Below are 25,536 nucleotides of genomic sequence, written 5' to 3'. Positions count from 1 at the left end.
ACACACATTCAAAACAGTGTTGCTAAAGTCCTTTTCCTGGCTCATCACTGTCATCCTCTCTTTCCCTCCACTGGCCCCTCCTCTTCAGTCGCATCAAACAAGAAGTCCTCCACAGTGTAGTGCTATCCTATTGGACCTCTTACCTCAGCACACCGTTGACTCTGCCTTTGCTCCACCAATGGTGCCGGCTTCCATTGCTGATTCTCCACTTCTCCCACAACACCACTTACATGTGGGGAAAGCTCCCAGTCAAAATCCATAAAGCCACTACACCTTGTCCTTTAAATCCCTCCTCAAAACTCGAGTCTTCCAAAATGCACGTGAGAAACTGCAACCTGATAATGCCTGGGCAAGTGGAGAGCATCCGGCTAAGAATTTGGATAGTCTCCCCCGCTCATTTGTCTCATCTACCTGATGCATCTTGTCTTGCAGACTGTAGGCTCTTTGGGGCAGGGACTGTCCTGTATTACGTCTGTACAGTGAACAGCAGAATGGGGCCCGGACCTAGGTGGGGCCTGGAGGTGCTATCACAATATCAATGTTATAATTTAACAATAAAGGAGCCTGGGGCCAGGACACTGCTCACGGAAACCAGCTTCTGGCTCTACATCTGCGTGAACAACATGGCGTAGGTGAGTCTCAAAGAACTCTACACGCACAACCAGCTGTTCTCAGCCCCACCGTTCCCTCCCAGCTTGTGTAGGCTGGGCCCACACCCTCTGGACTAGATTTTGAACCCCTTTCTCTCACTGGTGAGCACTTATCCTATGCTCAGTCCCCTGGAAATCAATGGGGCCAGTAACTGCTCCACTATGGGGGTATGGGATTCACAATCAGGCAGATGTGGAGGGTACCAGCCCTCCTAGGATCTTAATCATCTGACAATTATTTCAATAAGCTTTTTTTTGTAATTATCTCAAACTCGTCAGGTAAGAATTCTCTCTGAATCACTCCCCATGCATCGTGGTATTTCAGACCGGACGGATATGTGCAATGGAACATACTGCTGCTGCAGGGCAGGCTGAGCTGCACTGGCAGATGGTCAGTTTCTGACGGTATCTTTGTTTGGCTCTTGATTGTACATTTTATTATTGTGCATTTTGAAAAGAGGATTTGAGAGAACGTACATGTGAACTACTCGCAGAGCAACAGCTCTACCCACGTGGATACGAACAGAGCAGTGGTTCTCAACCTATTTATCATTGTGGGCCGTATATGCGGCCCACAATGTGTTACCGGGGCCACAGGTTGAGAACCACAGCACACACCTCCCTCCCCCTCCCCCGAATTTCCCCCCACAGACCCCTAAGCCCAGCATCTCCCACTCAGAGATCCCTCCATAGAGTGGGGCCAGAAGCAGAGCTCTGGGCGAGGAGCCAAGTGACAGGGACCCTGGACCCCACTGTCTGCGGTCGGGCAGCAGCCCTGATCCTGGACCTGGCCACATGGGACCAGGTGGCAGGGCAGCTGGGTGGCAGGCCTGACACCAATCCCGCAGGGCCGGCCAGCAGCCCCAACGCCAACCCTGGACCCTATTGTGAGGAGCTAGCGGGCAGCAATGGACCCTTGCTGTGCAGAGCCAGCCAGCAGCCCTGGACCCCCAACCCCGCGGGGCTGGATAGCAGCTCCAACCCTGGACCCCAGACTTTTTGGGGCCAGGTGGCAGCCCTGGATGCCAGACCTCTGCTGTGTGGGGCCAGGCCCTGGACCCCCGCCTTTAGCGCACAGCTGGACTGCAGCTGTGTGTTAATTCGGCCACATGCGGGCCACGGGTTTAGAACTACTGGAACAGAGGAACGTAAATATTAACCAGCTACTTCCCTTGGGGGATGGGTCCAGGTGGAAGAGTCCCCGCTCCACCCCATTCTGGAAAGTCAATGGGACTGAGTCACTCAGGTACTGCGGAAAACGTCCCCCAAGCTGTCTGTTACTTCAATGGGCTCATGGACAGTTATCCAGATTTCATGATGCTCACAGGTTAATAGCAGCCCTGTGATGTCTCAAGCACAGAATCCATCATTTGAATGGTGCCCGAGACACAGCCCCAAGGGAAAGATGTCCACTCCCGTCAAGAACACTGAACATAAGCTAGGGACAGTGACTAAACATTGTAGAAGAAAGTGAACGTGTTCCGTTAACTGACAGAGATGGCTTCCCCTTTCCAATGGGCACCTTACCTGCATACCACCAGCTGGAATCCTGATTGACAGGTCAAACACCTATGAACACTGAAAAGTAGCTCTCGTTGGCTTAAGGAAGATGCAACTACCTTTAGTGTTATGAACTAGCAAGAGAGAAACACAGGAAAGGAACGACAAGCTTCCCAGGGAGCACTGAGCCTGCCTAGCTGTTTTTTGCCCTAGTGGGAATGGACTCAACTGCTAATAAACCAGCAGCCTAGACCTCTCCGCGGATCATCCCGCTGACATTTAGTTCTCTGTTCAACACCCAGAGCCTTGGTCTCTCTCCTTTGCTCAGATGCCATCATGATTGTCCCCAGCCAGAGTTCCCTGGTAGCACTTAACACAGCATCTACGGGGGGAACTCCTTGTGCATCAAGGGCAGCGACGCAGGCTCTCCCCTGTGGGTTTTGCCTGGCAGGTCGTGCAAGCGTCTCTGTGCTGCCAGGGTCCCCCAGAGTTTCTCCCCCGTGTGGATGCGCTGGTGCCCCACCAGGTGCTGCTTCCGGGTGAAGCTCTTCCGGCACTCGGTGCACTGGTAGGGCCGCTCTCCCGTGTGCAGGCGTTGGTGGGTCAGGAGGTGCTCCTTCCGCATGAAGGTTTTCCCGCACTCGGTACAGCCATACGGTCTCTCCCCAGTGTGGATCATCTGGTGCCTAATGAAGTTCGAATGGTGGTTAAAGCCCCTCCCACATTCGTTGCAGATATACGAGCCCCTGCTCTTCCCCGCGTGACTCCTCTCGTGTATCATGAGGTTGATCTTCAGCCGGAAGCTCTTCTTGCACTCAGCACAGGTGTGCGGCCGGTCCCCCGTGTGGGAGAGCTGATGTTTGCTGAGGCTCGACTTGTGAGGGAAGCTCCGCTCGCACTCAGGGCAGCTATAGAGTCTCTCCCCCAGCTGAACCTCTGGGCAGGATTTGAGACAGTGGTTTTGCTTGAAGCTCTCCCTGCGCTCAGGAGGCGTGTGGGCTCCGGCATGGATCCTCTGGTGCAGTACACACTGCTGCTCATAAAGGAAGCTTTTCCCACATTCAGAACAGACGTACGGTGCCTCTCCTGGGAGGCTCTCCTCTTGGACAATGATCGTGGTGAAGTTACTGAAGTCTCTCTCGCCCGCAGCAGAGTCCTCCAGACTGTTCCCGTCAGGGTATTCCCCCTGGATGCTGACGTTGCCCTGATCGTCACAGATCGGTTCCTGCTCAGGGTACTGGAAAACAGTCTCTTCTGGTGGTCCAGGCAATGTGCTGTACAGCTCCAAGCTCACTGGGATTCCCTCCTCAGCTTTGACTACAACCTCGTTGTCTGCTGGACTCAGAGGAGAAACCAAGAGTTATTAGTTTTCTGTTCCTTGTCCATCCACCACCTGCCTCTCTTGTACCCTGCCATCTTTCTGCTTCCAGGCACCATCTGCCTGAGAAACCTGTGTCACCAACTTACTGCCCCACTCTAAAACTCCTACACAGGCAGACAGCGAACGGGGACTTATGGTGCAATCACAGTACCTCAGTGCCAGCCAAGGAAAAGAGATGCCAGGCTAAGAGACTTAGAGGAGAATGTCCCTTTGGCATAAAAAGGAGAAGAACCAATTCCGTTCCAACCCACCTTCCAAAGAGCCCAAAAAGAGATGGCTGAATGGAAATCAGTCAGGCCTGGTGGGTAGCTGTGACTGAGCCCTGCAAAAGTGATCTGAGAAATGCAGTTTGAGAGAGAGGACTATCTGACAAGATGGGACGCTAAGAGCTGACAAAGGTCTCCCTTGATTGACAGATTCCTGTTGCACTCACTGTTTGAGTCATTCCAATCGCTCGCTCGCTCACCTGTGCTGGGCTCCGTAGAGATCTCTCTCTCCTCCGAGTCCCACTGATCCCTGATGTACAGGTCTTCTTGTTTTATCCACGATACAGTATCATGAGTAAGGCTCAGTGATTCTGTTTGCGAGAGGAGAGAAATTACATTGTGATTAGCTAACATCCACCCATTCCCATGTTTCTATTAGCTAACATTTACACAGAGCACCCAGGTGCTATACAGAGAGAACAGAAAAATAACCCACGCTGAAAGGTGCCTACAGTCTGGGCTTGGTACAACACGATGCAGGGAGAGATGAGAGCAAGCGAGAGGTTTGCACAAAATAAGGCAGGGAAGATGCAGCTTGTGTTGGTTCCTGATTTTTATGTCAATAGAGAAGTTTGGTGTGTATAGTAGGGAACCAGGCTGGATTTCAGGGCTCTTTGCACTTGCACCCGAACATTATGGTACTCAGGGTCACTAGTCCCTTTGGAAAAGCTTGGCCAGTGGGCACAGGGAGTATGAAAAGCAGCAGTCCTTACCTTCCTCTGTCTCTGCTGAAATATGGTTCCTACCTTAATCACGCACCTAGTACAAACCCTCTGTGTTGCATTTCTTAATTCCTGGCTCTCTGCTCCAGAGAAGGCACATAAGCTTTCCTGGCTTCTTTTCCATCTCTGAACCCCTCCATGGCTCTCTCCATCCTGGCTGGCTGAAGTTAGAGCAAACTGCTTCCAAACCAGCCAACTCTGTGGCTTCACTCAGAGCTCTCTCTGTGCCATCCGGCGTACCCGATCAATAAAGAACCACCTCACCCCCCACAGCTGGAGGGGGCGCCTGTTCTTGCGGTGCTCCTCCTTCTCGATCTGCGCATCCAACTCTGTACAGCACTATTTTACCTACCTATCCTGCTTGCAAAGCCTCCATTGCTATAATCTGAGAGTCCTCACACCAAGTATTTATCCTCAGAACACCTCTGTGAGGTAGGACAGATAGGGCATATAGACAACAAGGTCGCAAAGAATGTCTGTCGTAGAGAAGGAATTGAACCTAGGTCTCCCAACTCCCAGGCTAGTGCTCTAACCACCGAGCCATCCTTCCTCTCCTACATCTGGCAGCAAAGCACCTTATGACGCTCCAGATAACTCACCTGTGCTAGGCTCCATTGGGATCACTCTCTCCTCAGAGTCTTCCTGAGCCCCCCTACACGGCTCCTCCCCCCGTTCAATCCTGGACAGAAGGTCAGGTTTGGAGATGGCGTAGTCTGTTCATGTGAGAGGACAGGAAGGGGTGGGAGGGTTAGTCATTGGTACTGAGTATTATTTACGGACAAGCAAGGGTGATTTTAAACCAATCTGCCCTCCCGGTTCAGGCACAGGGAGGAGCCCTCCATTCCTGCAGGCAAGCAGCACGGTGAGAAGCCCAGACCCACACTTTCCTGTGTGCCTATTTCAAACCGCAGCGCCCTCACACAAGCAGGGAGAGAGCTGGCTGCTAGGAGAGAGGGGCTGGTGGGTTGCTTCCCCCGCCCCCCCAAAATTCAGACATCCAAAGGCACAACAGAATAAAGCTATAAGATTTATAAGATTTGCTGTGTATCAGTTTCCTGACTATTGCATCTTTCCTTCTGCTGAGTTTTTAGCTCGAGGTTGGTGATACCAGAAATTGGGAGACATTTTAAAGGCTGGGAGCTAAGGGAGAGAGCGAACACCCAGCACAGCAAAGTAACGACAGCGAGCAACCGAGTCGTCACTCACCACCCTGGGCAAGAGCACCAGCACCACGAGTCACCGCCCTCCGTCTAGTCTAGCAGCAATGTCAGGGCACATTCACAATGCACAGAGCAGGCCTGGGATATTCCAACTGTGTCAGCACCAGGGTGTGTAGGCTGAACATGTGCAATGATATGGACCTGTTATTCAGGGCTGGAAAGCTGCAGGTGAGCAGTCGCCGCAGATCTCTCATTCTCTGCGGAATGGAAGGAAGGAACGAAGCACAAACTGAAGGCTACAAGCGCTGCTTCGCTGGAACCATCACTGCTGGTGAAAGGTGCCTGTTACACCTTCATCCCTACAGAATGGACAGGGCACAAGCAACAGCGCTGCAAGCTTGCTCTCCTCTCCCAGTCCTCGGAGGGCCATCTCTCGGGTTTACTTCAGCGATCACGGACATTCTAACAGGTGAGTGAAAGAAAACTGATCCTTACCCAGCGAGATCAATGATTCATAGTTGCCTTTCATCACATTCTTGTAAAGGTCTTTCTGCCAATCGTCCAATTTCCCCCACTCCTGCTTGGAGAAATAGACGGAAACATCATCGAATGTCACTGGCACCTGAAATCACAGGGGTAATATAAGTAAAGAATTAAAAACAAAACACGATGTTAACATGACAATATCCACTTAACTTAGGGTTTGCCCTTTGTTTATGGGCCTTCCCTCAGTTTTCTATCCAGGTAACAATGCCAGTATCCAGTCAATCTAGATGAATGCTTGTAGTATGAATACAAGACACTAAATTATATGCTTTATTTGTGTTCAGACAGTGCATAAGGGGCCCTGTCCTCCAAACCCTCAATCACGCAGAAAGTCTTTACTCATGTGACTTCAGTGGGGCTACACACCCTGAGTTGGTGTGCTAAATCAGATGAGAATCTTGCGAGTCAATCTAAAAAAAAAAAAAAAAAAAGAGCAAATCTATGTGGCAAAATATGTCCTTTGTTAAGTTTCAGTGCTTATTGCTTCTGTTCCTCTTGGCCCCTAGGATTCATGTTACCTTGACCTGCTCAGATATAGAATATAGCCTCTTTACCTGAAATTTGTTTTAATATACATCAGCAGCTACACCATCAAGGCTTTCCTTGCCTCTTCACTGCTCAAACACCTTGTTTTATTTTTCTCATTAAAGACAAATTTAAACGAGCAATTCAGCACTTCTGCCATTTTAAACTCCTGATCATTTATCAATTTTTTTCTCCTCGGATAAGTTTGCAAAAGGCCTTCTTATTCCTCTTAGCTCCACAGAAATCAGACTGCCTACAGACGCAGGGATGGAGCAGAATCCAAATAACTTGGTAAGCGAGGATGGAAGCAGCCAGAGAGTGGAGGAGGAAAACCACACACTACATATTATATTAAAATAAAAGAGTACATAAGATACAAAATAGGATCATTTCTCTTCAATTCCCCTTTCAATATCTAATCCAACTTCAAAACTTTATATCTCCCCCTCAGCACCAGCTGGGATATCGTTACCTTGGGGACTTCTCCCTTAGTGCCCGGGGGGAGCCTCAGGATCCAGAAGTTCCTGTTCTTCAGCAGGTTCTCCATGTTCTCCAGCCTCCTCTGCATCAGTCCATATTCCTGGATCAGAGATCCCAGCATGGCTAGTTGGTTACTAAACTCCATCATTCCTTTTTCTGTGTCACATATTTTCTTCTCAGCTGTCCCTGTTCTGCCCTCCAGACTCAGTAACCGTGAGGCATGGGAATCCACCTTCCTCTCCAAGGCTTGAATAGCAGCCACTACAGTCCACAGGGAGATCTCTGCAGTTTGCAGCTGCGTTTCTCCCACAGCAGTTTGCTTGGGGACAACGTGGGGTTGCAGAGGAGCCGAGTGCAGGGACTCCATGTCCCATTCCTGAGCCTGGGTGCAAGGACAGAAATTGAGAGAATTGAGGTCTTGGTCCAACCTAGGAGAGTCTCCTCCAGCCCTTGTCTCCATGAGATCATTGTACCAATTTAACTAAATCAGTTAAGAAACTGCAGCACCCATGTGAGGGCACTTTGACTTCAATGTAAAAGTGCCCTATATCCATGTAGCTTAAGTCAGTTCCTTACTGACAGGCAAAGGCTGGGGGTAGATTTCTTAGACCACAGTGTGAGCATCTGAGATGTCAATGTCCAGCCTGCTGGTTTGCCTGCTATTTTCTATTTTGAAGCCAGAGAAATAATTGCACATCTACCTAATCCCGGGCATGTTTTTACAGCTGTTCATTTTAATTTTAGTAAATCTTTTTTGTGGACACTGCCCTAAACCCGCTAAGATAGCACCCCCCCCCCCCAACAGGCGGCGGTAACATGGAGCACTAGGAGGATGGGAAACACACGGATCCGGTCCAGGGGGGTCGCAGAAGTTTGCAGAACGTGGACCGCGGCCCTGCGCATCATCGCGCTTCCTACTGGCGATTCACACACGAAGCGCCCCGGAGGAAAAGGCAGCCGCTGTTTACATGGCAAAGTAGCCCGAAGACAGCAGCGCTGTCACGTTTGCCTGGAGCGCAAGCAGGCGAAGATTTGCAAAGTCGGGGCTCACGTTTTGGCTCCGGCACTTGGGTGCCCCGGTTTGAAAACCCCCCAAAACCAGAGCAGGCAGGGAAGGCTCCGCACAGGTGTAGAAGGCCTTTTGGGGCGAGAGGAGAGCGAGGCCCAGGCGACCAGCCGGGTGCTCGGTGTCTCTAAGGCACAAAGACCGGGGCGTTTGCCGCGCCAGGCAGCCTGGCCCCCTTCCTGCAAACCCCCTGCCCGGCCCTGGCTCGCCGGCCCCGCTCGGCGCCCAGCGCTGCCCGCCCCTGCACCGGCCCCAGCCCGGCCGGGCAGCACCGCGCTCCCGGGGCCCGGGCCGGGCGGGGAGAAGCTCCCGGGGCCCCCCCGCCCGCCGGGCCCTTACCTGGGCAGCGGCCCGCTCGGCCATGGCCCCCCCGGGCGGGGCTGCTCCCGCGGGCCCGGCCCGGCCGAGCCCCGCTCCCGCCGCGGGCTGGGCAGAGTCCCGGCGCCGCCTCGCCACGGGCCGGCCCCGCTGCCGGGCGGAGCAGAGCGAGCGCGGCCCGCAGGGAGGGAGGGAGCCGCGGCCTGGCTGCCGGGGCCGGGAGCGGCGGGGCGGGGCCGGCGGGGAGCGGGGCGGCAGCGGCCCCTGGCGGCGGGGATCGCGGCGCCGGGCGCGCTCCGGGGCGGGGCCCCCCTGGACCGGCGCGCAGCCCCGACGGGCTCTAGGGCGAGCCTGGGCTCGGCCCGCGCTCGCAGCGGGCCCCGGCTCCCCGGCAGCGTTGCGCCCCGCAGCGATGGGGGCCAGGGGCCTGTCGCGCTGCTGCTTCCTTCCCCCGGTTATCGAGGTCTCCGTGGGCCCCCCCCCAGCCATGCCCGTTGCGAGCCGCTCCGCCGGCGGATCACACCCGCCCGGGGTCACCGGGAGCGCTGAGGGCTCATTGTCCATGGCCCCGGCTGGTCGGTGCCATCCAGCAGGCAGGGGGGCGGGAGCCGGGAGCAGCAGCTGGAAAGCTCGTCTCCCTGGCCCGCAGAAGTTGGCCCAATAACTGATGTGAGCTCACCCACCCAGCCGCTGGAAAATTTTTATAGTGGGGGTGCTGAGAGCCCTTGAACCAAACCGTGCAACCCCGCTATGCAAGGGATGTGCGTGTGAACACGGGCAAGTTCTGCTTTCTGGGCAGGTCACCCCCGCAATGGGTCTGCGCATTCGTGTCCCCCCCCCCAACCCTCCTTTCCAAAGCGCATGGGGGTCTATAGAGGCACCCGGTGCTGCCGGTCACATTTCACAGAAGGGAAACAAGCCCCAGAGGCTGGGCATGTCTTGCCTCATTTGCTGTGTGCTGCGCTGGATCAAGACACTAAACAAGCAGCCTTTCAACTGGTGGGGCTCTGACCCTTGTAAATGCCATAAGGTCACATGGCCTCAGTGGCTCCATCCTAAAGCAGAGCTGGTAGGTCTTCCGGTTGGTCTGAGACCTGCCGATGAAAGGAGGCTTTAGCAGGACATCTGCTCAACGTGCAGCAGCCGCCAAAAAAGCCAACAGACTGTTAGGAACCGTTAGGAAAGGAATATAGTTAATAAGATGGAAAATATCATAATGCCTCTATATACAGCCATGGTATGCCCACAGTTTGAATGCTGAGTGTAGTTCTGATCACCTCATCTCAAAAAAGATGGATTAGAATTGGAAAAGGTACAGAGAAGGGCAACAAACATGATTAGAGTTATGGAACAGCCAAGGAGAGATTAATAAGACTGGGACTGTACAGCTTGGAATAGAGATGACTGGGGGGTGGGATATGATAGAGATCTGTAAAATCATGACTGGCTGTGGAGAAAGTGAATAGGGAAAGGTTACTTACCCCTTCACATCACACAAGAACTAGGGCGTGACCCAGTGTGCCTAGGGCAACCCTCACTGGAAATGCCAAGGTCAGGGCAGGCTGCAAAAGGGAGAGCAGATACTCCCAAAACTGGTGGTTAACACTGAAGTTAAACTCCCCAACCAGTCACAAACTGCACTTCTGATCCTTCATACTTGTTATCACGAAGCATAAAAAAGGAATCACACAGTCCTCTCATTGCACTCCAGTCTCTGGCTCCCAATCAGCGTCTAGGTTCAGTAAGGGGAGGAGTAATTTAAAACTCTGCTCACTATACAACATGTTCTTCTGACCCTCAAAGGGCCAGCCGCATTGCCAAGTTAGTACTAGTTTGGATCTTAAATCCCACACCGCCAGCCAATCCTTTAGTGTCTGAAACTAAAGGTTTATTATCAAGAAAAAAAGAAAGAACAAGAAGAGAGTTGTTAAATGGTAAAACAGTCACATACATACAAAGACTTCAAAGTCCATAGATGAGGTTCTTAGCAGTATTGCATGAGTCTGCAGGCTTGAAAGTCCCTCTAGAACACATCCACAGCTGGGATGGGTCATTCAGTCCTTTGTTCAGAGCTTCAGTTTGTAGCAAAGTTCCTCCAGAGGTAAGAGGCAGGAATGAAGACAAAATGGAGAGGATGCAGCTGTCTTTTTATAGTCTTTTGCCATGCAGCTTGTGCTTCCTTTGTTTCAAACACAAGCTGCCCAGCACATGGCATGGAAACCTTAGAGTTCTGTCCATAGGCCTGTCCCTGCATGCCTTGCTGAATCATAAGATGTAGCCCCTGAACCTTTCAATGGGTTCATTGTATAGCTGATATCCCTTGATGGGCCATCAAGCAGGCTGTTGCCAATCTGTCTGGGAGCGTCACCCAGATGCAGAGCACAAGTTTGGAAATATAGATATAACATGCATATCTATAACTTACAATACAAAGGTGATACAAGCATATATTAAAAAGATTATCATACTTGGCAAATTACAGTATAACATTTGTACAGATACCTTACATGGCATACCTGGCACAACTCATTGCAATTTTACAATATTGGTATTCATAATATCCTAAAGTGTCCCCCAGATTCCATACAGCATCACAAAAGGGTCACCCAATTAAACTAACAGGCAGCAGGTTTAAAACAAACTTCAGGAAGTACTTCTTTACCCAATGCACAGTCAACCTGTGAAAATCATTGTGAAGGCCAAAAGTATAACTGGGTTCAAAAAATAATTCGATATGTTCATGGTGGATAGGTTCATCAATGGGTATTAGCCAGGATGGCCATCCTCTAGGTGTCCCTAAACCTCCAACTGCCAGAAGCTGGGTATGGGCGACAGGAGATGGATCACTTGATAGTTGCCCTGTTCTGTTCATTCCCTCTGGGTCACCTGGCATTGGCCACTGTCAGAAGACAGGATACTAGGTTAGATGGACCTTTGGTCTGACCCAGTCTGGCCACTCTTACATTATGTTCTTATGAGATTGGCACAGGGCTGAATGTTTCAAAAGCAACTAGTGATATGAATGTGATGGGGTACCCAGGGTGCAGCTTGGGACTGTGGGACTGCTGTGCCCCCCTGAACTCTCTCCAGCCTGGGCTGTCTCTCACAATGCCTTGCTAGGGACCAGCAGCAAACCCCTCCAGGTGCTGTGATCGCTCAGCATAACCACATGTGGAGCGCCCACACCCAGCTAGATGGCATGAATGCTCCCAGAGCCACTCATGAATCATCCAGAGAAAGGCACCAACATAAGAACACCAGCCAGATCCCCCCAGCTCCTAGCACTGTACCCCAGAAATATAATGTCTTGCACTGCTCAAGATGAGCAATGCAGATTTATTAATTGGTTCACCACTTCATCAATGGAAAGTGGACATACACCAGCCTTTGCAGAGCCTGAGCAGATTTACCAAACACTTCATACAAACTCACTGGTAAAGATAAACAGTAAAACAAATTTATTGACTACAACATATAGATTTTAAGTGACTATAAGTGATAGGCAAAAAGTCAGTGTTAGTTACCAACAGAAAATAAAATATAAGCACGCAGTCTAAAGTCTCAACCCTATTAGACTGGGCAACATCTAGATTAAGCAGTTTTTCTCACCCCACTGGATACTGCAGTTCATAGTACACAGATATCACACTTGAAACGTAGGCCAGTCTCCTCTGTTGGAGTCTTAAGTCTTCTCAGTGTCGTTCCTTGCAGCATCAGTGAGGGCAGGAGAAAGATGAAGAGTGGGCCTGCTGTGTTCTGTTTTATACCCTCAGTCCCATGTGCTTGGGGAGCACAAGTCCAGGCCTGTCTGGGTGCATTGCTGAGTCTCCAGGCAAGGATGAGCAATTCCCTTGGTGTGGCCTCATGCAGGTGAGTCATTGAATTGTAGCTCCCTTGCTGGACAATGGCGGTTGATGGGTTGTTTGACACCCCGCCTGGGCATTTAATACTTTCCTTGCTGTTGCCTCTGGGGAGCAAGTATCTGGCAGATTCCCCGATTTACAGCATGTTTTAGTGACAACCATACTACACAATTCTCATAACTTCCTGTGCATTAATGATATACATATATGGATAGAGAAATGACTTTCAGCAGATCATAGCTTTCTCCTGATACCTCACACAGTCTGCTTTATATGCAAGATCACAATTATATACAGATGAGGAATATGGGGGTTACAAGATGCTCCCCCCAAGGTATAGTATGTCACAATGAGGTGACGTGTTTGGGTGTCCAAATTGAAATATGTGAATGGGGCCCAAGGTTTTTTTAGTGCTGAGCAACCTCCCTCTGAAAATCAGGACTCTTTCAGATGGCTCACATTGGGCACTTGGAAATCAGGGCACCCAAAATCCCCCATTATTGATGAAAATTGAGGCCACAGATTTATTATTAGTTTTAGCTACAGTGGTTTATTTTGGGGGCTTGGTATTTTGCAGTCACTCTGCACCCCTAGCATGCAACACAGGATTTGCATAAACCTGGCTCCTCCCCCTCCCCCAGCCCTAGCCTTCCCCCGTCATCGCCTTCCACCCTTGCCTGTGTGGGTCTGGTGCAGAGATCCTGAGCCCTGGTCTACACTAGGACTTTAGGTCGAATTTAGCAGCGTTAAATCGATTTAAACCTGCACCCGTCCACACAATGAAGCCCTTTATTTCGACTTAAAGGGCTCTTAAAATCGATTTCCTTACTCCACCCCTGACAAGTGGATTAGCGCTTAAATCGACGTTGCCGGCTCGAATTTGGGGTACTGTGGACACAATTCGATGGTATTGGCCTCCGGGAGCTATCCCAGAGTGCTCCATTCTGACCGCTCTGGACAGCACTCTCAACTCAGATGCACTGGCCAGGTAGACAGGAAAAGAACCGCGAACTTTTGAATCTTATTTCCTGTTTGGCCAGCGTGGCAAGCTGCAGGTGACCATGCAGAGCTCATCAGCACAGGTGACCATGATGGAGTCCCAGAATCGCAAAAGAGCTCCAGCATGGACCGAACGGGAGGTACGGGATCTGGGAATCACTGTAGAACAAAGCATTGCAGTGTATGTTTGCTGGCATTCAACCAAAATCCGTTCTTTATCTCTCTGTGTTATCCTCAGGAGAGTGAGATATAATTCATGGTCACCTGGTTGAAATAGAGTGGTTTTCTTCAGGGGACACTCAGAGGAGCCCGTTCCTGCTGGGCTGTTTGCCTGTGGCTAAACAGAAATGTTCCCCGCTGTTAGCCACAGAGAGGGGGGAAGGTTGAGGGGGTAGTCACGCGGTGGAAGGAGGCAAAATGCGACCTTGTAACGAAAGCACATGTGCTATGTATGTAATGTTAACAGCAAGGTTTACCCTGAAAGAGTGTAGCGACTGTTTTATAAAATGTGTCTTTTTAAATACCGCTGTCCCTTTTTTTTTCTCCACCAGCTGCATGTGTTTCAATGATCACAGGATCTTCTCCTTCCCAGAGGCTAGTGAAGCTTAGAAAGAAAAAAAAACGCACTCGCGATGAAATGTTCTCCGAGCTCATGCTGTCCTCCCACACTGACAGAGCACAGACGAATGCGTGGAGGCAAATAATGTCAGAGTGCAGGAAAGCACAAAATGACCGGGAGGAGAGGTGGAGGGCTGAAGAGAGTAAGTGGCGGGCTGAAGACAGGGCTGAAGCTCAAATGTGGCGGCAGCGTGATGAGAGGAGGCAGGATTCAATGCTGAGGCTGCTGCAGGACCAAACCAGAATGCTCCAGTGTATGGTTGAGCTGCAGCAAAGGCAGCTGGAGCACAGACTGCCACTGCAGCCCCTCTGTAACCAACCGCCCTCCTCCCCAAGTTCCAGAGCCTCCACACCCAGACGCCCAAGAATGCAGTGGGGGGGCCTCCGGCCAACCAGCCACTCCACCACAGAGGATTGCCCAAAAAAAAGAAGGCTGTCATTCAATAAATTTTAAAGTTGTAAACTTTTAAAGTGCTGTGCTTAAAGTGCTGTGTGGCATTTTCCTTCACTCCTCCACCACCCCTCCTGGGATACCTTGGTAGTCATCCCCCTATTTGTGTGATGAATGAATAACGAATGCATGACTGTGAAGCAGCAATGACTTTATTGCCTCTGCAAGCAATGATTAAAGGGAGGAGGGGAGGGTGGTTAGCTTACAGGGAAGTAGAGTGAACCAAGGGGCGGGGGGTTTCATCAAGGAGAAACAAACAGAACTTTCACACCGTAGCCTGGCCAGTCATGAAACTGGTTTTCAAAGCTTCTCTGATGCGTACCGCGCCCTCCTGTGCTCTTCTAACCGCCCTGGTGTCTGGCTGCGCGTAACCAGCAGCTAGGCGATTTGCCTCAACCTCCCACCCCGCCATAAACGTCTCCCCCTTACTCTCACAGATATTGTGGAGCACACAGCAAGCAGTAATAACAGTGGGAATATTGGTTTCGCTGTGGTCTAAGCGAGTCAGTAAACTGCACCAGCGCGCCTTTAAACGTCCAAATGCACATTCTACCACCATTCTGCACTTGCTCAGCCTGTAGTTGAACAGCTCCTGACTACTGTCCAGGCTGCCTGTGTATGGCTTCATGAGCCATGGCAGTAAGGGGTAGGCTGGGTCCCCAAGGATACATATAGACATTTCAACATCCCCAACAGGTATTTTCTGGTCTGGGAATAAAGTCCCTTCCTGCAGCTTTTGAAACAGACCAGAGTTCCTGAAGATGCGAGCACGATGCACCTTTCCCGGCCATCCCACGTTGATGTTGGTGAAACGTCCCTTGTGATCCACCAGAGCTTGCAGCACTATCAAAAAGTACCCCTTGCGGTTTATGTACTCGCCGGCTTGGTGCTCCGGTGCCAAGATAGGGATATGGGTTCCGTCTATGGCCCCACCACAGTTAGGGAATCCCATTGCAGCAAAGCCATCCACCATGACCTGCACATTTCCCAGGGTCACTACCCTTGATATCAGCAGATCTTTGATTGCATGGGCTACTTGCATCACAGCAGCCCCCACTGTAGATTTGCCCACTCCAAATTGATTCCCAACTGACCGGTAGCTGTCTGGCGTTGCAAGCTTCCACAGGGCTATCGCCACTCGCTTCTCAACTGTGAGGGCTGCTCTCATCTTGGTATTCATGCGCTTCAGGGCAGGGGAAAGCAAGTCACAAAGTTCCATGAAAGTGCCCCTACGCATGCGAAAGTTTCGCAGCCACTGGGAATCGTCCCAGACCTGCAACACTATGCGGTCCCACCAGTCTGTGCTTGTTTCCCGAGCCCAGAATCGGCATTCCACAGCATGAACCTGCCCCATTAGCACCATGATGCATGCATTGTCAGGGCCCATGCTTTCAGAGAAATCTGTGTCCATGTCCTGATCACTCACGGGACCGCGCTGACGTCGCCTCCTCGCCCGGTATCGCGTCGCCATGTTCTGGTGCTGCATATACTGCTGGATAATGCGTGTGGTGGTTAATGTGCTCCTAATTGCCAAAGTGAGCTGAGCGGCCTCCATGCTTGCCTTGGTATGGCGTCCGCACAGAAAAAAGGCGCGGAACGATTGTCTGCCGTTGCTCTGATGGAGGGAGGGGCGACTGACGACATGGCTTACAGGGTTGGCTTCAGGGAGCTAAAATCAACAAAGGGTGTGCCTGTACATCAAGGAGTATTTCAGGCAGGACTGCACAGAGGGTTCCAATAAGAAATGGTGCACCTAAGTTATCGTTGTTATTGGAACAAGGAGGTTAGCCTGGCCTCTGATTGATACATGGCTAGATTTACCTCGCTGCACCTTCTCTGTGAGTGACTGCAGTGTGATCTAGACAGGGGAGGAGGCAAATGAGTACAAAACAAATCTGGTCTATTTCTTGTTCTGACCCACTCCATCTATCTTTTACATCTTTGGCTGGCAGCAGACGGTGCAGAAGGACTGCATGCCATCCACATCTCATGGCTGCTCAGCAGAAGATGGTACAGTACGACTGCTAGCAATCCTCATCTCTTGCCTGCCTGGCAGAAGATGGTACAGTACGACTGCTAGCAGTCCGTATCGCCTGCCCGCTCACCATAAGACGGTTCAATAGGACTGCAGGACTAAAGAGAATGACCTGGTCAAGTCACTCCAAATTTAGTCCCTGTGCCCATGTCTGCCCAGGTGCTCCCAGCCGACGTGGCCAGGAGCACCTCGGACACGACGAGGACGACTACCAATCGTATTGCACCGTCTGCTGCCAGAAGGCAATGGGTTGCTGCTACTGTGCAGCAAAGCCGTACCGCGTCTGCCAGCACCCAGGAGACATAGGGTGACGGTTACCTGAGCGGGCTCCATGCTTGCCGTGGTATGGCGTCTGCACAGGTAACTCAGGAAAAAAGGCGCGAAATGATTGTCTGCCCTTGCTTTCACGGAGGGAGGGAGGGAACGGGGGCCTGACGATATGTACCCAGAACCACCCGCGACAATGTTTTAGCCCCATCAGGCATTGGGATCTCAACCCAGAATTCCAATGGGCAGCGGAGACTGCAGGAACTGTGGGATAGCTACCCACAGTGCAACGCTCCGGAAGTCGACGCTTGCCTCGGTACTGTGGAAGCGCTCCGCCGAGTTAATGCACTTAATGCACTTAGAGCATTTTCTGTGGGGACACACACACTCGAATATATAAAACCGATTTCTAAAAAACCGACTTCTATAAATTCGACCTAATTTCGTAGTGTAGACATACCCTGAGTGAAACTATACAGGGCTTGCACTTGTGCTGTACAGGGGTGGGGGGTAATTGTTGCTTTTATTTTAAATCTAGGAAATTAAATACCAAAAATGGCATTAAAAATGTGAAGGATGCAATGTGAAACACTTGAAGATCAGGAAACGACCAAGTTGCAGTTGTGTGAAATGGAGGTTTAACTCCAAGGAAAATTTTACATTTAAAGGACTGGACATTGGATTTAACACTCGCTATTAACATAAAAGGAAAAGACATTCACACTCACAGATCTCACTGATGATGAAGTAGCTAGGAGCACACACCAATATGTATTTAGCCAGGATTTAAAGGCTGAGAGTATGTCATGTAAGGTCCTGCACTATGTTTCCAGGAAGAGTGGGATCCTTCGGGAGGTCGGCCCTGTCTGATCACCCCGAGATTCCTGTTGGGGGTGGCTCAGACCGGAGATGAAAACGGGAGCTCAACTGGCAGAGACGATTTTACTTGAACAGTTCTCCCAGATATTCCCCCCTGGGGAAAAGGACGAGTCCTATGGCATCGACCTGAGACAACCTGGCAGCTAAGACCCCTGTGATGATGATGCCTTGCAAGGGGCCTGTTAGGGCTAGCACAGGCCAATGAGAAAACTGGCCACACCACAACAAGGGCACAGATAAGGTTGTTTGGTCTGAAAAATGACCATGCGCCATCCTTACACCTGCTGGCTGGTGGCTGGTTTCACCAGCTCTTCCGCCAGGGATGGAGGCAGCTTCTCTGTCATGTTTTGTATTGAATTAAAACCAAGGCCTTGCTCTTGCAGCAGGGGGATCCACCCAGGCACAAGGACCCATCGAAATGCACCCCGCTGCAGGATGCGTTATCGCTGTGGGTGGCCAAAACTCTGGGCTACCTCTCAGGTTTTCCCCACCAAGCTTCAGAGAACATTATTCCAGGGCTCCCCCGACAGGCATGGTCTGTTCTCCCCTCTCCCGCCATATGCCACCCCTTTTCTCCTTCCCCTGCATGTTCTTCTTTTCTCACCTTCTCCATCTCCCCTCAACCCTGTGTGGGCTCAAGGGTTTCCAAAGTCTGGATCTCCCTCCCTGTTCTCCAAAGTTCACCCCCTCCTTTCCCCCCTGTCCTGCAGTTCTTCAGCCCTCCCATCTAACCCCCCAGCCCATTGCCAACCCTGCTCCTCACTTCCCCTGGAAGAAGCCCAGACCTCAGAGCTGTCTCCAGCTCAGGAGATCTGCTCAGCCTAGCTAGGGGTTTAGGTGTGTTATTGTTACAATGTCAGAACAGACAAGCTAGTTACACCGTAGGGGGAATAATCATCATTTATTAGGTGCCAGGACACAGAAGACGCGGTCCCTGCCCCCGAAGAACTTACAGTCTAATCAGCCAACACAAACACATCTAGCCATATCCACAGCTTACACTGGTCATGGGGGAGGAGGGTAAAGGTGGAGTAAGTGTGGGGGGTAGCAGATCAGCAGTGGGGGAAGGGTACGGGGTGGAGGCTCTCAAGGAAACCAGGGGGTCAGAGTGGAGAAAACTGCAGAGAGGTAAAAGAGACAGACTAGCACCCAACAGGACCCGGTCCCAGAGGGAACCTACCCCGTCACAGCTGGTTCATAGCTTCCCTCCATCTCCTGGCATGCTTTGGAGAGCCTGGTTGGTGGGGTCACTTCAAAGCTGTCTTCACTTTAGTTTCGGGCAGATGCTAACCAGCAGCACACCAATGGGCTGCCCCCAGCACAGAAATCCTTCAGTGACCAACCAGCCCTTGGTGTCCGTCCGTAGAGACTGCGAGCCGGACTACTGCAGCGGGCTGGGGGCAAGTCACACTGGATTCAGTCATGAGGCGGATTTTTACCATCCTGTGTGGCCAAAAACAAATCGAGCCCAGACCAGACTCTTGCTGCTACCAACCTGCCCCCCTCCTCCAAATGGCAATAAGAGGCAGGATGGCCCAGTTGCTAGGGCACCAGTCTTAGACTTCAGTGACCTCAGTTCAGTTCCCTGCTATGCCACTGACTTCCTGAGTGACCCTGGGTGAATCACTTAGCCCGTCCCTCAGTTTCCTCAGCTGTAGAGTGGGGGTAATAGCCCTGCCCTACCTCCAAGGCTGTTGTGAGAACCTCATCCCATGGACCTTTCAACCCACCAAGTTCCTCCCTCCTGGGTTTCTGCCCTCATTTCCCCTCCTCTCTCTGATTCATCCCACCCACCTTGGTCCTTCTCAGGTCATGTCCCGCAGGGGCGCTCTGCTCTCGTGTGCTTCAGGCAGTGTGGGAGCCATGCCCTGCTCAGTGACGCTGAAGCACATGGGGTGGGATCAGTGCCCCTGTGCTGCAACAGGCCAAGCGCTCTGCCCCATCTCACTGAAATGGCCTTAGAGAGCGGGTGGGGGAAGGTTACAACGTATATGGGCTTGTGACCCGCAGACTCCTTGGTGCCACCTGGCAGAGGGCACAGGGTTTTGCAGGGATCCCCTAAGTCGGATGTATGCATCAGAGTTCATCGAAGGTCTCTACGCAGAGCCAGTAGCCTACCAGTCATCAGAATCATTGCATGACGTATGTATAGAGAATGGTTAAAGAGAGCTGGCTCTGGACTGAAAATGACCTTCTTAGGGTTTTGGAGGGAACAAGGCAGGTCCCCAGGAGGCGACACACCTTGGAAATGCTCATTTCAGGCAGGAGGTAGCAGACCCCGCTCTCCCCCCAGCCATGTGTGACTGGGCAGCTCACACCACGGGCCGGCTGCACACCGAGCCACAGGCAAAAGGGGAGATTGTGAACATCCTCTCTCGCAGATTGCACACGCTGACACAAACAGCAGTTGACGTCCTGTTATGAATAAAGACAAAGGATGGGACTGGTAGAGGTTGGGGGGCAAGGAAACACCCGGAATCCCTCACCTCGGAGGCAAGCACCTAGTGAGGCTGTAAAATGCTGCCAGGATTGGGGTGCGAGCAATATTCTCGCAGCCGTGGGGGCTCTCGGCAATGAAAAGGCAAGGTCCTACAACACTGGTTATGATTTTACTTTGGCTGGAACCATCTGCTATCACTTGATGCTCTGGGCTTCATTAAATAACCTTATCCTCGATTTCATGATGTACCAATCTAAGTGCTGGGTGGGAAGCGGAGCGGCAAACTGAGGGGCAGCAGGGTGTGGGCTGTTTCTTGGGAAGCAGCAAATCTGTGAATCCTGCAAGTGAGCGGCAGTCCAGGGGCTGGACACGCCAGGGAGATGCTGCAGGCTCGAGGGGGCCTATCGGTAACCAGCAGAGAGGAAGGGGCCCTGCGAGGCCTAGCTGGGAGGGCTTGTGTTGCCCGCTGGAGTTGGGAAGCTGACCCCTGGCAGGCACAGATCAAGCTTCCCTACGCTAAGGGCAGGGGGTAACAAGGTACCCCAGGGAAGCACCATAGGGCGCTCCAGCCAAACAGCAGGCAGGTGGGAAAATTAACTGCAAGAAGGATCACCACAGGAACGAACTGGAGGAGCCCAGGGAAGGAAGGAATCCCGAGCAAGATTCCCAGAGGATCATGGCTGGGTCGTCCACGGCCCCTGCTATGAGAATACACGGATCCCGCACAGATTCCCAAGCTCCAATGGGGCAGCAAAGTGTGGGAGCGGAATATCTGAACATTCATGAGCCAGGGGATCCCCAGGCAACACCCACTGAAACCGAGCTGGGTACAGCCCTGCCTGGTGTGGCGTTCCCTAACCCAGGCCATAGGCCGTGGTCCCACATGGTGGGTCAGAACCATTACTGCCAGCTCTTCTCCCTGGGCTGCAGGAGGCCCAGGGCCTGCGGCGGGGACGCCCCTTTCCCTGCTGCCGGGGCCCTTTACCACTCAGTCACAGCAGGACACAGAGGCTGGGACACTGCAGAGAAATCAGTGCCCAGCCCCACATGAACAACTCGGTGGAGGTGGGGCTAGGAAGGCCCCATGTCCCCTTCAAGCTACCCCCCATCGCCTCACCCTTCCCTCCCAGCTAGGCTCTGCCGGCCCTGAGACCAGAACAGGGACCCTCCGCTCCTCCAGGCTGACACTCCTACTTCTCTTAACAAAAGGCTGCATTCAAAATATAGCTTAGTTCCCGTAACAATCGAGTCGCTGCGGTGCCTTAGCTGGAGCTCCCGGGCGTTGCTCTCGGAGGGGGGCAGCCCCCTGTAAGCCCCACGGAGCGTGGATTCTGGCCCTGCTGTTGGTTTACCCCACGTGGCCCGGCCCGGGGTCCAGCACGCCCTGCAGGGGGAAGCCCTTCCCGGTGTGGATGTTCTGGTGGTAATAGAGCGATCGCTTGTAGCGGAAGCTCTTGCCGCACTCGGGGCAGCGATAGGGGCGCTCGCCTGCATGCATGCGCCGGTGCTCTACCAGGTACTGGTTGCGCGTGAAGCTTTTCTCGCACTCGGTGCATTTGTAGGGCCGCTCCCCCGTGTGGATGCGCAGGTGCCGCGTCAGGTTGGAGTGGTGGCTGAAGTACCTACCGCACTGTGTGCAGATGAAGGAGCCTTCGCTCTTCCCCGAGTGGATCCGCTGGTGCAGCACCAGGCTCACCCTCTGCTTGAAGCTCTTCCGGCACTCGGCGCAGGTGTAGGGCCGCTCTCCGGTGTGCGCCAGGTGGTGCTTCCGCAGGCTGGACTTGTGGCAGAAGCTGCGTTCGCACTCGGAGCACTGGTAGGGTTTGCCTCCCGCCTGGGCCCCAGGGTGGGGTCTGGGGCCATGTTTAGGCTGCAGCAGGCAGGCCCCTGCTCCTGCGTGGTCCCTCTGATGCAGGGTGAGATGCTGCCGGCTGTGGAAGCTCTTCCCGCACTCGGCGCATACAAACAGCCTCGCTGCTGCAGGGCTCTGCAGGTGAACAAGCAACGGCTCAAGCTCCTGGGGGTCTGTCCCGCACAGAGACGGCTCCTCCAGGCCGTTTCTGGGCAGGTCCGCTGGCTCCCTCTCGGGGCTGCACAGACTCTCCTCATGGGTTGTTCCCTGCTCCGGACACTGGAAAACCTCCGTTTCCGGCAAAGTCCTTTGTAGCTGCAAGTTCTCCGGCTCCTCCTCAGGGTTCTCCTCCTCCACTTTGACCACCACCTCACTACCTACTGCAATACAAAGAGAAGCCAGGCTGTATTCACTGCATAGGCGGAGGATGGAGGCAACCTCCTGAAACTATGGTGTCCTGGATTCCCAATGCAAGCCCATGGCCGGGCTGGGACTGACCACGGCCAGGGAGCTGAAACCCCTGGTAAAGCGGGGGCAGTTATAAGTGTTCTGCTGATCTAAGGCCTTGTCTGCACAGAGCTCCAGGCAAGTCTCCCACTGCCCCGGTTCAGCGCCATGGGTGCCATCCGCCTTTCGGCACCAGCAGCATCTCAGCCACCCTGTCACTCTTCCAGCGGTGAGTGGGCAGTTTGTACCAGCGCCCCTTGGGAGGGGAGATCTCCCTCCATTGTCAGCGTGCGCACGGCGGGGGTGGGGGGCACAGGTGCAGGGAAATTGCTGACTGCATAACCCAGGGTAGGGGTCCACCATCAGCTGCGCTCTGCAGAACGTCGGCTTTGCTGGGAACAAGTGGCTTTCTCCCCCTGCCGTTAGGATGCAGCCAGCACGCAGAAGGCTGGAGAGCCCCGCCTTGCAGACCACACGGCCGCAGCAAAGGGCCATACGCTGTTACTCGTACCACTGTAGGTCACTGACAGCTGGGAAACGAAGCCAGGCCCCTTTCATAGATCCCAAGACCAGAAGGGACCATTGGAATCACCCAGTTGGACCTTGTGTATCCCACAGGCCAGAGAACAGCCCCAGAATAATTCCTACAGCTGATCTTTTAGAAAATCACCCAACCTTGGTTTAAAAATGATCAGTGGGTGGAGACCCCACCCTGACTGCTGGTAACGCCTTCCAGTGGATCATTACTGTCACCAGCAAAAATGGACACCTTGTTTCCAGTCTGAACTTGTGTAGCTTCAACTTCCAGCCATTGGATCCAGCCCGCTTCTTAACTCCCCTCCAGTGGCCTCTCCACTGGATCCCAGGGTGTGAACTGCCCTCCCTCCCAACCGGAGGTCAACATCAGGGGTTGAAGGAAGCCATTAACACCCTCCTGTGTGGGCCAGGGGCTTGAAATATTGCCTGTCTGCCCCACTGTGATGGGCTCTTTACCCACATGCTAACTCTGCTCCGCTTTCAATCTCCTCCTTCAGCTCTGCACAGTGGCTCCCTTGCCGGTCTGCCTGGCTCTCACTCCCGAGGCCTGCGAGAGTGTGTTCCCTGTTAGTCCCTCTTAGGGGGACCTGACAGCAAGTGTGAAAAATCGGGACGGAGTGGGGGGTAATAGGCTTCTATATAAGAAAAAGCCTCAAATACAGGGACTGTCCCTATAAAATCGGGACATCTGGTCACCCTAGCCCCTCTACGCCCCCCTCTCCTGTCCCTCTCTCCTCCCGCCTCCCTCCAGTCTCCCCTCTCTGCCACTGGTTGTCAAGAACGTTCACTCATGGCTTTCCCAGCCCATCTGCTCTGCACACAGTTTCCCCTCCCCACCCCCAGCTCAGTTCAGCACCTTCTCTCTCTCCTACCTCTGGCCAGAAAGCATTTTGTGAGGCTGTCTATAACTCACCCGAGCAGGGCTCCAGAGGGATCTCTCTCCTCTCGGAGTCCTCCCGATCCCTGACACACGGCTCCTCCCCCCGGTCTATCTGGGACAGGATGTCGGGTTTGGAGATGGCGTAGTCTGTTCGTGGAAAGAGATATCGACACTCACCGGCTACCCGGTACACGGAGCGGGAACGGATTTCAAACCAGCTCCCTCTGGTCGCTGATGGCAATGGGATGGGGAAGAGGAATGGAGGCAAACGCGACACCAGCAAAGCTGCTCTCCCCACCCCGATGGGTCCGTGAGGAACCGCAGGGAGTGGAGCCCTGCTTGCTCCATCTGGGCTCAGATCACATGACTGCTCCCCAGCTGGGCTAAAAGCAGAAAGGGCTAGCTGATGGGACAGCTGCCAGGACTCACCTCCACGCAGGGAGGGAATGGCACACGGATCCCCTAGCCCCACTGCAGGGAAGGAACAGACAGAGGAGAGCACCATGTGTATGCTCAGGACCCTCCGGATCAGCAGCTGGGCCAGGCCCATGCCCCACATGTGTGTAATGTGCTCTGGCTGGGGCCCGTTCTCCCCAAGCACCTCTGATGAAGTGGCCAAGCAGCGTGTCAGTTGTGAAGGCTGCGGCTTGAGATGCGGGAACCCTCCTGGACTGACACCAGCATTTAATTCAATCGACCCTCCAGCCCTGTAGCACGTCAAACCTGCCGGTGAAGGACACCGTGCTGCATAAAGGACGTTAAATTCACTTGACTCTTACAGTCCCTCAACAGCCTCCGGAAGGCAGAGACCTGAAAATATCCCTCCCCCAGAGCAAAGGTCACAGGTTTTATGAGAGGATCCTTACCCAGCGAGATCAGGGTCTCGTAATTCCTCTTCATCACGTTCTTGTAAAGCTCCTTCTGCCATTCATCTAAGTTCTCCCACTCCTGCTCGGAGAAATAGACGGAGACGTCATCAAATGTCACTGGGACCTGCAACCACAAGCATTGCATGCTCAGCAGTGGCTGTCAAATCGTAATGGCAGCAGCGGGCGCGGTCACGTGACACTACACACGAGACCAGGGGAGAATATTTAACACACGCGCCACGGAAACGCTTCACAACTTTTCTTCTTCTTCTTCTAAGCACGTTACTGGACAAAGTGCTCAGAACAACTCGCACAGGGAGGAGGAAATAAACATCATCACATTTCATCCCTTTTTGTCACCTAGGGCTCGATTCTGATACCCTTATTCCTGGTGAATAGGGTATGCACTCAGGTGCTACTCAATGTGAGTAAGGGTGTGACAATCCGGGCCTGTTTCCTCTCCGGAATTCCCTGTCCCCTGCCGGATCTGTCAATGCTCATCCTCCCACCTGGCCCTACATGAAGAGGTGAAATCACCCTAGGAAGCAACCCTGGCAGTAGGATCCTTGTCACATGGTAAGTGACAGTGAAGAACACACAGCGGTACAGCCCTTCCAGAGGCTTTCACACTTTATCCCTCTCCTTTCATTGGCTGGAGGGTAGGAAGGAGCAGAATGGGGTTAATCAGCTCTGACCAGGGCTTTGCAGTGCCCTCATAGACTGGTTTATATCAGATCTATAGATCACCTGGGTATAACTCCCCTTCTATTACTGGAAGCCCCAGC

General features: G+C 52.9%; 2 protein-coding genes across 5 annotated transcripts in view; both read right to left on the bottom strand.

Annotated features, from left to right (window-relative positions):
• Window positions 1–1,290: 1,290 nt before the first annotated feature.
• Window positions 1,291–8,840, bottom strand: LOC140905772 (zinc finger protein 212-like). 4 transcript variants are annotated; one of them, XM_073329229.1, is made up of 6 exons: window positions 8,636–8,840; window positions 7,223–7,612; window positions 6,175–6,301; window positions 5,119–5,232; window positions 3,998–4,108; window positions 1,291–3,485 (listed from the first exon to the last, which is right to left on the bottom strand). In XM_073329229.1, the coding sequence occupies exons 1-6, from the start codon at window positions 8,657–8,659 to the stop codon at window positions 2,533–2,535; spliced, it is 1,719 nt and encodes a 572-aa protein (XP_073185330.1). In that variant the 5' UTR covers window positions 8,660–8,840; the 3' UTR covers window positions 1,291–2,532. The 4 variants fall into 4 exon arrangements, with proteins under 4 accessions (XP_073185330.1, XP_073185331.1, XP_073185332.1 ...); XM_073329230.1 differs by having other exon boundaries at window positions 1,291–3,482; XM_073329231.1 differs by lacking the exon at window positions 5,119–5,232.
• Window positions 8,841–20,321: 11,481 nt separating this feature from the next.
• The window catches only part of LOC140906198 (uncharacterized), a 35,572-nt gene continuing 30,357 nt past the window's right edge, over window positions 20,322–25,536 (bottom strand). Inside the window, exon 15 of the mRNA XM_073329690.1 lies at window positions 20,322–21,921. Coding sequence (XP_073185791.1) covers window positions 21,515–21,921 — 407 coding nt within the window. The 3' untranslated portion in view covers window positions 20,322–21,514. The remainder of the gene's footprint in view (window positions 21,922–25,536) is intronic.

Source organism: Lepidochelys kempii, chromosome 2, assembly GCF_965140265.1.
Source record: "Lepidochelys kempii isolate rLepKem1 chromosome 2, rLepKem1.hap2, whole genome shotgun sequence".
Lineage (NCBI taxonomy): Eukaryota > Metazoa > Chordata > Testudines > Cheloniidae > Lepidochelys > Lepidochelys kempii.
This window is presented reverse-complemented; position numbering and strand designations above follow the sequence as displayed.